This window comes from Ursus americanus, chromosome 11 (assembly GCF_024610735.1).
Source record: "Ursus americanus isolate L20-20 chromosome 11, mUrsAme1.1.p, whole genome shotgun sequence".
Lineage (NCBI taxonomy): Eukaryota > Metazoa > Chordata > Mammalia > Carnivora > Ursidae > Ursus > Ursus americanus.
In genome coordinates this window covers 22,726,570-22,741,731 of record NC_142137.1, presented here as the reverse complement: position 1 = coordinate 22,741,731, position 15,162 = coordinate 22,726,570, and the positions used below count along the sequence as shown (strand labels likewise).

Here is a 15,162-nt window from a genome sequence, read left to right as displayed (position 1 = left end):
ATCACAAGAAGAAAGGACTTGGGAAACCACCCTAAAATTAAGTCTACAATAAGGAAAATTTGGGGTAGAATAAAAAATGCTTAAGAATTAAGGAAATGTGGGTACTCCATTGGTTTTACTAATGCCCTTAGTCACTATATAGATGAATGGAAACTTCGATGCAAGAGTTCAGTTATTCAGCTCCAGCTCTTGCCAGTCATTAGTAGGAAGCAGCAGATGCAAATCCACAGCTGTCCAGGATACAAACAAATGTGAAATAAAGGGTGGTGGGGAATTGTTTACAAGGCACCAAAACATGGTAACTAAGATTTAAAGTCTGTATTTTGCAATTACAATGAAACACAATTAAAGGAACATTTTAAGAGGGAAAAGTAAAAAAGACCAAAGTCTAAGAAAGACAAAGGAGAAATTGTCCCTGCTTCACCAATTTACTTTCTTCTATTTTCTACCACCACCAATTAAAAGTACATTTTTCTTAAAAGTCAATAGTATATAATTCCAACTAAATCCTGTCACTTTCCAATTATCAGCCAATATAGGTACACATACATTTCATTCAACATTGTTGATAAACTAAAATTATTTCATAGTAAAAATGAAAGTAAATGTTATTCCAATTTAAACTTAAATTAAATATCCAAACTGGACACAAGACTAAAATGTATTGAAACTGACAAGTTATTTTGCATTTTCTGATATTTTGAGTTTAAGCTTGGTGAACTCAATTTGTACTATACAGTTAAAAATTCTTATTAAATGGAATCTTCAATTACGGCTACTAAATTTTTCTGATTCCAACAAAAACAGTAAAATTAGCTTGTTACACCCATAAGCCAGGTTTAAAATAAGCAAACTATTTGATGACTTTGATGTTTTGCACCCAAAATGTGCTGGCTAATTTTTCCATTCCATTTACCATTCCGGTCTTTAAACTGCCTTAATCTCCTGCCCTCAGATGTTGACCTTGTAAGAATAGGGGTCATAGGTCAGAATAGACAGACCTCAAAGGATCTGGACTATCAATTCATGCCTGAGAGATTTCTCTTCCACAATAGGAACCTACTAAACAGCAAATTCCTAAATCTAATCACACAAGTATCAGGGTGAAACAGTTATTTATTGGAATTTGTTGATTTACAGTTTTCAAACATCTCCAGCACCTAAAGAGCATTTTTCTTTTTCTTTTGGGACCAGGTTCTGAAAATAAAATCACTGAAGAACTTTTCATGTGAAACAGATATCCTTAATAAAATGGCATCATAAACTTAGGTAGATTTATTATTTTCAGTGATGCTATGTATGTAGATTTCAAAATAAAAAAAACACATAGCACTATAATTCCTAACTATAAAGTACCTGAAAAGCTTCAAGCTATACCACAAAGATAATGAGAGAAAGACATTATACTGCTGAGGGAGGTGGGGGAGGGGGTGGAAGAGAGTTACTAGTTAGTTTTGAGCTCACTTGCTCTAAAGGTAAATAAGGGCATTAAATAAATATTTTTTCTTTTTAATAAACAAATGAAAATATACAGTTTTTCAATGAGAAAAGCCTAAGCAGTTTAAAAAAAAAAATCTTATGACTTCCAAAACCTTTTTGCAAATTTAAGGAATTTGAAATAAAAAAATTATGGCCCTATAAAAATAACTTTACTATCATATATCTTCACTTTTATTTTTAAACAAAAGGCAAGGTAGTTCTTCCAAGCTGAGAATAAATTAGACATATATAATGAGATTCTGTTTATATTCACCTTGGTCTTTTTGACCATAAGCGTGCCATTCTAATACCACTTTAATACTGGACTATAAGGAATGTCAAATTTTATAATCAGTTTTTAAGTTTACACAAAGAACATCTTAAAAATGACAAATTAACAAATCTTTTTAATGTGATTAAATGAAAGGAATTTCCTACAATTCAATGTGAAAAGCAGTAATACTGAACATCATAACAATTAACCTTTTTAAACAAAATATATTAAAACTTCAACTCATGAAGAAAAATCAAAAAGCTTAATCATGTGCTAATACAGTGATGCAAATGAAATATTGCTTGAAATGAAATGAAAGCAGTAGAACACTGGTATTATATTTTGTTATTTTAAAAATCTCAGGTCAACATTGTTGAAAGGAACTGCATTATAATGAACAGCACTTCTTGGACTGTGTGGTTGTGTCAAAAGATGTGGAAGGTTTAGGAGAACAAAGAAAATAGTTACTACCCTAGAAAAATTTAGAAAAAAAAAAAAGAAGGTAATAAAAGAAACCATAAACCAAAAAAAAAAAAAAAAAAAAAAGAAGCTTATATGTATATACCCAGTATATACATTTATCATGTATATACGCACTTCAAATGTTTTTAAAGCTTCCATGTATTTTTATTCCTTAATTATTAATGATTAAAATCACTTAACCTTCATAGAAAGATTTCCAGACCATCTGTTTCAGTCCACATCATTTTTACTAATACATTTGTTAATATAAACTAAAATTTTATTACATGAAACATTTAATTCTATATTATAGTCTGACATTATTATTCCATATAAATTCTAAAATTAATAGTGGCAAATAAAATAATCATTTTACTGTCTTTCCCCACAATTTCATTCTGTTAGAAGTTACTTCTTTTACTTCATAGTAAATTGTGGCTTTATAAAAAACAAAAGTTATCAAGTATAAGCTACATTTTGAGGGGAAAAATAAAGTTTTAAATTAACAACAACCTTCAATTTATTATAAAGAGACCTTTATAGGGGTCATTAAATCTCTACTCTTTTGATAATGTACATAAAAAGATAAATGGCAAAAATAAATCTGAAATTATTTCATTTGAAATTTTTCAAACACATTCTAAATGTGGAAGATTTAAAATAAGAGAAAACACACTACTCCTCAGTAATAACACTGGTAACTATATACTAAATTCAGCAGAATTTTAAGACAGAAAAAAAAAAACCCACTTTCTTTTGTAAACAGTTTATGTAAAATTAAGATAGAATCCTTAAAATTATTTTATATTTCTTGCCACGAAGACATAAATCTTCACAAAATATGGTTCTATCATATATATATGTGTTATATATATATATATGTGATATTTAGAATTGAACAAATACTTTCTTTTGAGTGATAGAACCAAATTTCAAATTTGTTAAATATGTTAATTCCATGTAATAAAAATTTTAATTTTAATTTTAATTTTTTAACCTGAAATGAAAGAAATTAGATTAAATTTTGTAATTTCAAAACATTCCAGAAAAAAAGAGATTCTTTTGGACAGATGGTGTTTGAACTAAAAATTTATATTATTCATAAACAAAAAATGAGTCTGGATCTAAACCTCAACCTCATACAAAAATTAACTCTAAACAGATTGTTATGTAAATATAAAACATAAAACTATAAAACTACAAGAAGAAAACATGGGGAAAAAATCTCTGTGTCCTGAGGTAAGCAATAATTTCTTAAACATAACATCAAATAAATATGACATAAAATAAGAGATTGTTAAGTGTCCTTATCAAAATGTAAAACTTTAGCTCCTTGACAGATATTTAAGACAGTGGAAAAATAAGCCACAATCTCAGAAAAAAAAAAATTCTGTGAGTCATGTCTGACAAAGGACTAGTATCCACAATTTTAATACAATGAGCTCTCAAAATGCAACAATAACAAACAATCCATTAAAAATGGGCAAAAGGTATGAACAGACACTTCACCAAAGCAGATATAAGGATGACACAAAAACATTTAAAAATGTCAATATCAGTAGTCCTAAGGGAAATGAAAATTAAAACCATGTTGAGATCTCACTACACATCTATTAGAATGGTTAAAATTTTAAAAATTCTGATAATTTCAAATGCTGACAAAGATGTAGAGCAGCTGGAACTCATATACTGTTGGTTGGAATTCAAAATTGTACCAACACTCTGAAAAAAAAACGGCATTTTCTTATAAAGCTAAATACACTCCTATTACCATATTATCCAGCCATACACTCCTAGATAAATGAAAACTTAGTTCACAAGAAAACCTATATACAAATGTTTGTAGAAGCTTTGTTCATAATTGTCAAACTGGAAACAAGCCAAATGACCTTCCACAGATGAATGGATGTACAGTGTTACATCCATTCAATGGAATACTACTAAGCAACAAAAAGGCATGAACTATTGATACACTCAACAACTTGGATGAATTTCAAAGCCATTACGCTGAGTGAAAAAAGCCAACTTCAAAAGGTTATAAACAAACTTAAGCCCAAATTAGTAGAAGGAAGGAAATAACAAAGACCAGAGTGGAAATAAATGAAATAGAAACTAAAAAGACAATAGAAAGATCAGTGAAACTAAGAGCCAGTTCTTTGAAAAGATAAAATAGAAAAGCCTGGGATGTCCTGGTGGCTCAGTCAGTTAAGTATCTGCCTTCGGCTCAGGTCATGATCCCAGGGTCCTGGGATCAAGTCCCACAGTGGGCACTTTGCTCACCTGGAAGCCTGCTTCTCTCTTTGCCTGCCATTCTCCCTGCTTGTGCATGCACTTTCTCTGACAAATAAATGAATAAAATCTTTAATAAAATAAAATAAAATAGAAAAGTCTTTAGCTATACTTACCAAGAAAAAAGGAGAGAGGATTCAAATAAATGAAATTGGAAATAAAAGAGGAGACATTTAACTGGTATCACAGGAATACAAAGGCTCAAAACAGACTATGAAGAATTATACACCAACAAATTGCACAACCTAGAAGAAATGGATAAATTCCTAGAAAACATACAATCTGCCAAGACTGAATTATGAAGAAATAAAAAATCTGAGGACACCAATTACTACTAAGGAGTAATAAAAAATTTCCGAACAAGGAAAAGTCCAGGACTGCTTCACTTCACTGGTAAATTGTACCAAACATTTAAAGAAGACTTAACACCAATCCATGTCAAACACTTCAAAAATAAGAGAAGGGAACACTTCCAAACTCATTTTATCAGGCTAGCATTACCCTGATACCAGAACTAGACAAGGATACCAAAAGAAACGAAAATTACAGGTCAGTATCCCTGATGAATATAAATGCAAAATCCTCAACAAAATATTAAAAAAACTGAATTCAACAGTACATTAAAAGGATCATGCATCATTATCAAGTAGGATTTATCCCAGAATTACAAGGATGATTTAACATCTACAAATCAATAAATGTAATACATCATATTAACAAAATGGAGGATAAAAATCATACGATTATCTCAATAGATGCAGAAGAAACATCGGGCACAATTCAACATCATTTGTAATAAAATGGGTATAGAGGAAACACACCCTAACATAATAAGGGCCATATATGACAAGCCCACAGCTTAACATTATACAATGGTAAAAAGTGGAAAGTTTTTCTTTCAAGATCAGGAAAAGACAAGGATGATCACTCTTGCTACTTTTATTCAACATAGTACTAGAAGCCCTAGCCAAAGCAGTTACATAAGAAAAAGAAAAGGCTTCCAAATTGGAAAGGAGATGTAAAATTGTCTCCATTTGCAGATGACATGATATAGAAGCCTCAAAAGATCCCACCAAAACATTGTTAGAACTGATAAACAAATTCAGTAAAGTTGCAGAATACAAAATCAACATACAGAAATCATTTGGTTCCTATAGACTAACAATGAGCTATCAGAAAGAGAAACTAAGTAAACAATCTCATACACAATTGTATCAAAAAGAATAAAATACCTAGGGAATAAATTTAACCAAGGAAGTGAAAGATCTATACACTGAAAACTACAAGACATTAATTAAAAAGATTGAGGAAAACACAAATAAATGAAAAGCTATTCTGTGCTCACAGACTGGAAGAATTAATACTGTTAAAATGTCCATATCACCCAAATTGATCTACAGATTCAATGGAATCTTTATCAAAATTCCAATGGCAGTTTTCACAGAAATAGTATACACACACCTAACATTTGGATGGAACCACAAAAACACTGAGTAGCCAAAGCGACCTTGAAGAAGAACAGAGCTGGTGGCATTACGCTCTCTGATTTCAAACTGTATTTTAAAAGAATAGTAATCAAACAGTATGGTACTGGCATAAAAACAGACTCATAGATCAAGAAATAGGGCAGAAAGATCAGAAATAAACCCACACAAAAATGGCCAATTAATTTATGACAAAGGAGCCAAGAATATACAATGGGGAAAGGACAGTCTACTCAATAAATGGTGCTGGGAAAACTGGGCAGTCACATGCCAAAAAATGAAATGGGACCACTATCTTACACCATGCACAAAAACCAACTCAAATTAGATTCAAAACTTGAACATGAGACCTGAAACCACAAAACTCCTAGAAGAAAACATAGGTTTCAGCTCTCTGACATCAGTCTTGGCAATGATTTTTTGGATTTGACAAAAAAAGCAAAAATAAACAAATCAACTAAACCAAACTAAAACATTTCTACACAACAAAAGAAACCATTAACAAAATGAAAAGGCAGCCTACAGAATGGGTGAAAATATTTGCAAGTCATGTATCTGATAAAGGGTTAATATTAAAAATATATAAAGAACTCATACAACTCATTAGCAAGCAAGCAATCTGATTACAAGTGGACAGAGGAACGTAACAGATATTTTTCCAAGGAAAACATACAAATGGCCAACAGGTACATGAAAAGGTGCTCAACATCACTAATCATCAGGGAAATTCAAATCACAAGCACAATAAGACATCATCTCACACCTGGCTATTAACAAAAAGACAAGAAATAACAAATGTTGGTGAGGATGGAGAGAAAAGGGAACCCTTGTGCACTGTTGACAGAAAGGAAAGGAGGCTACATGTACAGCAGACTCCTATCACTGTTGCTCCTTATTTTCACTTGTATTACATTGTCCTGTATTTATCATAGTTTCTTTTGAACAGCTTTTTAAGTATTTGGGAAGTATATACTGCCATCCTCTACGTCCTGGTTCTCTGCACCCAACTGCCCCACTGTTGGTGGGAATGTAAATTAGTTTAGCCAAGATGGAAAACAATATGGAGGTTTTCCAAAAAATTAAAGATAGAACTACCATATAATCCAGCAATTTCACTTCTGGGTATATATTCAAAGGAAATGAAATCATTATCTCAAAGAGATATCTGCCCTGCTCCATGACCTCTGCAGCATTATTTACAATAGTTAAGACATAGAAACAAACTAAGAGTCTAGCGACAAATGAACGGATAATGAAAATGTGAGATACACATACATACACACACACGATTATTAATCAGCCATAAAAAAAGAAGGAAATTCTGTCATTTGGGACAACTTGCATGGATTTTGAAAGCATTATCCTGGGTGAAAGAAGTCAGACAGAGAAAGATAAATACTGTATCACCTTAACTCATATCGGAATTTAAAGAAACCAAACTTATAGAAACAGAACAGATTCATGGTTGCCAGAGGTGGGGGTTGGGGGCTGAGTAAAACAGGTGAAGGTGATCAAAAGGTAGAAACTTGCAGTCTTATCTTACGACTGCAATGTACAGTAGTGCATGATGACTAAAGTTAACAATACTGTATAGTATATTTGAAAGTTGCTAATTGTATATCTTCAAAGTTCTCATCACAAGATAAAAACTGTAACTGTGAAGTGATTGGTGTTACCTAAACTTATTGTGGTAATCGTTTCCCAATATATACATATATGAAATAATTACATTGAACACCTTATTATATCTAAAAAAACTGAGGGGGGAAAAGGTATAATTCCACTTCTATTTATGAAAAGACAAAATTATAGTGATAGAGAATAGGTCAGTGGTGGTCAAGAGTTTTAGGTGGAGGAGAAGTAACTACAAAAAACAGAGGGGAAAAAAAAGACAGAGGGTCAGGACACCTGGGTGGCTCAGTCAGTTAAGTGTCGGACTCTTGATCTCAGCTCAGGTCTTGAGTTCAATCCCTTTGCTGGGCTCCACACTAGGCATGGAGCCTACTTAAAAAAAAGAACGAAATTTTGGGGGTGATAGAGTGTTCTGAATCCAGATTATGATGGTAACTACATGAACAGATGTGTGAAGATTCATAGAACTGTGCACTGAGTCAATTTTATTATATCACGATTTAAAAAATAAAATAAAAACAACTCTCTAAGCAAACAAAATACCCAGAAATATACCAATGCTTACTTTTTGAAATAGAAATTAACTGGAATTCTAGCCAACACTTTAGCAAACCAAAGCAATTATTTAATATCATTATTTTAAATATTTTAGAGGCTATGAGTTTGAAAGTATCATATGCCAATAAGTAAGAAGTACTCAAAAAATGATGAGGACATGTCAAAAGGACACAGAAGGGGGGGATGGGTATTAAGGAGGGTGGGTGATGGGTATTAAGGAGGGCACGTGTTGTGATGAGCACTGGGTGTTATGCACAACTAATGAATCGTTGAACACTACATCAAAAACTAATGATGTACTATATGCTGGCTAACTGAACATAAAAAAATTTTTAAATAAATAAATAAATAAAGGACACAGAAACCAGCTGGAAAGGGCTCCTAGTGATAGAATCTGAAAAATCTGAGCATTAAAAGAAATAATATAATTTATTGAAAGAAACAGAAACTCCTGATCCATATCGAGGCAATAAATATGTGAAAAATGGAAAGTCTGATAAAGAATGGGATATTCACATAGCCTCAAAGTATCTCATCACAAATTGCCAATTAATTACGAAAAGAAAAAGTAGTGGGAAAAATTTAAATCTTCTGCCATCTGATAGGGTACAATGAGGAGAATGCAGCATCACTTCCACGACATTCTTGTCAAAGATGAACAACCTCAATCTAATCATAAGGAACTATTAGACAAACTAAGGCTATGATCTGGATTCATTCTGGTGTTTTGCCACTTGTCCCTCTAACCCTTACATTGCCTGGAAACTGAAAGTTAGATTGACAGGATTTTGTTGGTTCAAGACACACATTTTTGCATGATACTTCCAATTTAAAGGAAACATAAGTGTTGGAGAAACAAGTTTAAAAACATTAGCATGAATCCCAATTATGGCACCTTCTACAAGATAGTTGGGTTAGTCCCTTTAACAAGTTAATATCATAGAATTGCTTCTTAAAAAGGATGTCTGTGTGTAGGGAAGAGCTGTTCTAGATTACAAGAGACTTAAGACATATAAAACTAGGGCTGCCTGGGTGGCTCAGTTGGTTGAGCAACCGACTATTGGTTTCAGCTCAGGTCGTGATCTCAGGGTCGTGAAATAGTGCCCCATGTCAGGCTCTGTGCTCGGCAGGGAGTCTGCTTGAAAGTCTCCCTCTCCCACCACCCCCCCCCAAAAATATTTTTTAAAAAGACATATATAACTAACTGAAAGCCATGTTCCTTCACTGCATTCTGATTTGAAAAAAGCAGCCACAAAGAGAAGTTTTGGACAACCGGGGAAATTTTTATAAATGGATCAGGTATTAGATGCTTAAGGAAGTACTATTTTGATAGGAATGATGAAGCATGACATTACACCGTTATGCACCTATAGTATACTTTAAAAAATTCCCACAATGTTTACAATTATTGAAATACAGATGTGGGTATACATGGGTGATGACCATACCATTTTTTCAACTTTTCTGTATTCTGAAAATTTTCATAATAAAAAGTGAAAGGGGGGGCAGGACTGGCTGGGTCAGTCAGCACAGCATGTGACTCTTGATCTCGAGGTTGTGAGTTTGAGTCCCATACTGGGGACAGAGTTTATTAAGAAAAAAAGAAAAAAGTAAATGGAGCTCCTGGTTAGTTCAGTCAGTAGAACATGAGACTCTTAATCTCAGGGTCGTGAGTTCAAGTCCCACACTGGGCATAGAGCCTACTTAAAATTTTTAAGAATTAAAAAGTAAAATGGAAGGAAATAGTAAGAAAATCACCCAAAATATTAAGAAAAAACAGTGTAACATAAATTAATCCAAGAGCTGGTTCTTTGAAATAAAAAAATAGTTAAGGAAAACATGTAACAAAAATAATGGGAAGTGACTAAAAAATTGGAATATTTTAAGATTTTTGAGGCTATTTTACATAACTAAGCTAATAAACATCAAAATCTGGATCAAAGCCCAATTTTATTTTCATTATTATGGCTTTCTCCAGAAGTAGGGATAGTTAATAACCACAGAAGAAACCAAGAAAGTTACCAAACATCTCTGAAATCTTTTAAGCACAGGGAGCAAATCAGTGCCTTGGAAACTGCTGTGAACATCAGTTAACACTGCCGCATCCTGCTCTCTCACTGCTTCAGTTTCTACACAGGAGTCTCTGTGCTTATTTGATTATTTTATTGCAATTTGTCTCAGTCACTTTACAAAAACGGTGGCACACAGAAAATTGGAATTGCTAATCCTAAAGGCAAAAATTATAAACATCCTGAACTACGCAGTTGGAAATCATTAGATACCAAATTGTGTAAAAGCTTTCACCACAATAAGACACACAACAAACACGAGGTGCTGAAGTAGTTATTCACCCTCTGATCACCACCAACTTCTACCCTCTCATTCTTTCTAGCACCCCAACTGCAGCAATTCTAGGACTCTGTCTGTAACCCACATGCCATGAGCCTGCCACTTTTTCAGTGTCTTCACTCCAATCCATCATTACAACAGCTTCTTGCATATATTGTCAGTGCCCTCGCTTCTCTCCCTTTGTTATTCTCAACTAGGAAAGACCCAACTCTAACTAAATTCATCTTTCTGCCTATTTCAGAGCAGTAGCCATGAAGTCACCAGTGGCTGGAGAAAAAACACAATCATACTGACATTACTTTAAATTCATATCCCCTAATCTTCAGTGGGTTTTTGGTATAGCCTGGAATTCTACCTTTTCTACATAATGCCTTCACTCTTTTAATTTCCTATTTCAAATTTTAAAAAAAGATTTATGTATTTATTTGAGAGAGAAAGAGAGAGAGGGAGAGAGTGTGTGCACTCGAGCTGGGGGAAAGGCAGAGGGAGAGAATTGTTTAGCAGACTCCCCACTGAGCATGGAGCCTGACATGGGGCTCGATCTCACAACCCGTGAGATCATAATCTGAGCCAAAACCGAGAGTCAGACATTTAACCAACTGAGCCACCCAGGCGCCCCTTAATTTCCTACTTAATACAGTCTTTTTAAATCTCCAAAGCTCCTCTCCCAAACAAGGAAATCACTCCAGCAATTGTCCTCCTCTTTCCCGTATGTTCAATATTCCCTTTCTACTGGACCATTCCACTGACACATGAGCAGTTTTTTTGCCTCAGCTGCTGCTTTATTTTTCTTCTCTCATTTATAGGAAAACTCAAAAAATTGTCTATACTTTGTCTCCACTCCCTCTCCTCTCCTTCTGTTGAACACAACCCACCTAGACTTTCACTCCCAACCGTCCACTAAATCCGAGCTTATCAACTTCACCAGTGACCTCCTTATTGCCAAATGCTCAAGTCTTGGTGTTCATCTTAATCATTTCACCATCAGCACCATCACCTGCAGACCCTTTCCTTCTTGAAATACTTCTTTCGCTGACTTCTGAGACAAAATCCTTTTGATTTTCCTCCTATTTCCCTCCTTTTAACTCAATGGCCTTTGCCATTCCTCCTATTCTTCCTGATCCCTAAATGCTGGAGTGCCCCAGGGCTTAGTTGTCTTCTCTTTTCCATGCATGCTCACTCTGACAGTGATCTCATTCAGTCCTAAGGCTGTAAATATCTTTCTGCTGACTATTGCCAAGATTTTGTCTATAGCCCTGGAACTCCATACTCATGCATCCATCTGCCTGTTTTTCCATTTGGGATGTCTACTCTAAATCTCCAGCTTATATATATCCGAGACCATACTTCTGATTTCCTGCTCCTTCCCTAGTCTTCTCCCTCTTGGTAAATGGTCCCTCCATCTTTCTGTCTGCTCAGGCCAAATAAACCTTGGAGTCATCCTGAATATTCGCTTTCTCTCACAGTCCGCATCTGATCCAACAGTAAATCCTGTTGTCTCTACCTTCACAATGTCAGGATTTTTGTTCCTCATCTCCACTGCTACCATCCCAACCTGAACCACCATTATCTCTTTTCTGCATTAATGGAACTGCCTCAGAATTGAGTTAAATTGTAGGACATCCAGCTGGTGTTATGGAGAACTGCTTGGTGTGGAGGTAAAATCTCCACACATTTGGTGTCAGAAACCAAGTGCTGTGTCAAAGTAAAGGAGATACACAAAAGAAAAATGATAGGGAAGAACTGGGTTTTTCATAGTGGGAAAGAAGAAAATGGAGTTCTTTCTTAAACAGAAAACTTACAAATCAATAATAGCAAATGAACACCTTGATAGAAACATGAGCAAAGGACAAGAAACATATAATTCACAGAAGAAAAAAAATGAAAATTGACATAAAAATATATTCAACCTCTAATCTAATCAAAGGATGCAAAGGAAAAAAAGAGCTGTATCTCTTAACCTATATCATTGAAAAAGATTTTTTTTTAAGATTTATTTATTTATTTGAGAGAGAGAAAGAGAGAAAAAGCATGTGCACAAGCAGAGGGAAAGGAAGGGGAAAGGGAGAAAGAGAATCTCCAGCACAGTCCCCGCTGAGCACAGAGCCTGATGCAGGGCTCAATCCCATGACCCTGAACCAAAATCAAGAGTCAGACTGCCCAACCGACTAAGCCACCCAAGCACCTTGGAAAAGATTTTTATTTTATTTTTTCTATTTTTTAATTTTTTAAAAAGATTTTATTTATTTATTTGACAGAGAGAGACAGCCAGTAAGAGAGGGAACACAAGCAGGGGGAGTGGGAGAGGAAGAAGCAGGCTCCTAGTGGAGAAGCCTGATGTGGGGCTTGATCCCAGAACGCCAGGATCACGCCCTGAGCCAAAGGCAGACGCTTAACGACTGCGCCACCCAGGCGCCCCATGGAAAAGATTTTTAAAATGACATCATTCAGGGGCACCTGGGTGGCTCAGTCGTTAAGCGTCTGCCTTTGGCCCAGGGCGTGATCCTGGGGTCCTGGGATGGAGCCCTTTATCGGGCTCCCTGTTCCGCTGGGAGCCTTCTCCTTCCTCTCCCACTCCCCCTGCTTGTGTTCCCTCTCTCGCTAACTGTGTCTCTCTCTCTGTCAAATAAATAAATAAAATCTTTAAAAAATAAATAAATAAATAAAATGACATCATTCAGGGTTGCCTGGCTAGCTCAGTTGGTAGAGCATATGACTCTTGATCTCAGGGTTCTGAGTTCAAGCCCCACATTGGGCATGCAACCTACTTTAAAAAAAAATTCAGGAGCACCTGGGAGACTCAGTCAGTTAAGCATCTGCCTTCAGTTCTGGTCATGATCTCAGTATCCTGGGATCAAGCCCCGAGTAGGGCTCCCTGCTCAGCGGGGAGTCTACTTCTCCCTCTCCCTCTGCCCCTCCTGCTTGTGATTTATCTCTCTCAAATAAATAAATAAAATCTTAAAGAACAAAATAAATAAAATAAATTGAAAAAACTGAAAAAACATTAAAAAATGTATATTTAAGGGGAACCTGGCTGGCTCAGTCAGTACAGAGTGTGACTCTTGATCTTGAGATTGTAAGTTTGAACCTCATGTTGGGTGCAGAAATTACTTAAAAAAATAATAAAAATCTTAAAAATAAAATGATATCATTGAATGAACAGTCTCATTTTTGAAGGGGTTGTATATTGGGCCTAACCATTTCTGGAAAACAGTTTGGAAATAGATATCAAACATTTTTAAATGCCTTGTTTTTGATCCAGATTTTTCAATATTTATCCCAAGGATATAATCAGACAATTTTTCAAAAACATACATATATGGATTCTCACTGTGATACTACTGATAAGGTCAAAATATTCAAAATAGCTTAAATTTAACAAATTAGTTTAGCCTTGTTTAAGTTCTGGTGCATTCAAAAAATAAATTCTGGTATATTCACATAGTGGAAATTTATGCAGGTGCTAATGAATGATATGAAACGTTCCTTGATATACTGTTAAATGAAAAAAACGCAAGTTTCAAAAATACTGCATATATATTATGATTCCCATCTCAGTTAGGATTTCAAGTGATTTTTTTCCTGGCTTTTAAATAATTTTTATAGTTTGAATTTTTTATACATAAGTTATCTTTTATAAACAGACAAAACAATCAAGGTATTTTCATTTGAAAAAAAACAGGTGAGATGTTAAGATGTACAGAGGGATAGTACTGTCTGTTGGGAACCCTGACTCCTCATTTGTGATCTCAGAACAATCTGGTGGAAATAGTGCAGAGTTCAAATTGCAAGATAGCCTATATTCCTTTTTTTTTTTTTTTTAATATTTTATTTGTCAGAGAGAGATTGAGCACAAGCAGGGGGAGTGCCGGCAGTGGGAGAAGCAGGTTCCCCACTGAACAAGGAGCCTGATGTGGGACTGGATCCCAGGACCCCGGGATCAGGACCTGAGCAGAAGGCAGCTGCTTAATTGACTGAGCCACCCAGGTGTCCTGATAGCCTATATTTCTGATAAAGTTTATTCGACTACACAATGGTGGCATTTTATTTACTTTGGCTAGACTATATTAAGTCTATATTATATTATTATAGCATTATAATTATATTATATACTATTAACATAATAAAAATGAAATAAATTTTCAGAATTTTTTCCCAAATACAATAAACTCATAAACTAACAAAGTAAAATGACAAAGTAAAATGATTACCTATCTCCCTTTGGTTTTCTTTTTTGTAGTGTCTTCCCTTTGGGTCTTCTTTCGCTTCCTAAACAGGGGCTCCCACCAGGTCCAGTTACCCGTATTGATTCAAGGCCTTTGGAAGATTTTTTAAATGTGAATTCCACTGGTTCTCCTTCTTTTAGGCTTCTAAATCCTTCCATGAATAATTTGCTCTGTACAGAACAGGGGAGGGAGAGAGAAAGAGAGATCATGATTATCAATACTTTATAAGTTTTCTCTATGATTTTAAAATTAACTTTAAAATTAACTTTAAAATTAATTTTAAAATTAATTAATTAATTAAAAATTTTAAAATTAAAATCAATAGCAAGATATTCACTGCTATCTATAATGGATAGTATAAAGTCTTTTCTCTAAGTTCAGTAAAACTTATACCATCTTCAAATTTCCT

General features: G+C 34.5%; 1 protein-coding gene across 2 annotated transcripts in view; it reads right to left on the bottom strand.

Annotated features, from left to right (window-relative positions):
• LIN28B (lin-28 RNA binding posttranscriptional regulator B) overlaps window positions 1–15,162 on the bottom strand; it is a 117,370-nt gene that overhangs the window by 40,541 nt on the left and 61,667 nt on the right. For both annotated transcript variants that reach the window (XM_087865295.1, XM_045807092.1), the window contains exon 3: window positions 14,739–14,923. In XM_087865295.1, coding sequence (XP_087721421.1) covers window positions 14,739–14,923 — 185 coding nt within the window. The remainder of the gene's footprint in view (window positions 1–14,738; window positions 14,924–15,162) is intronic.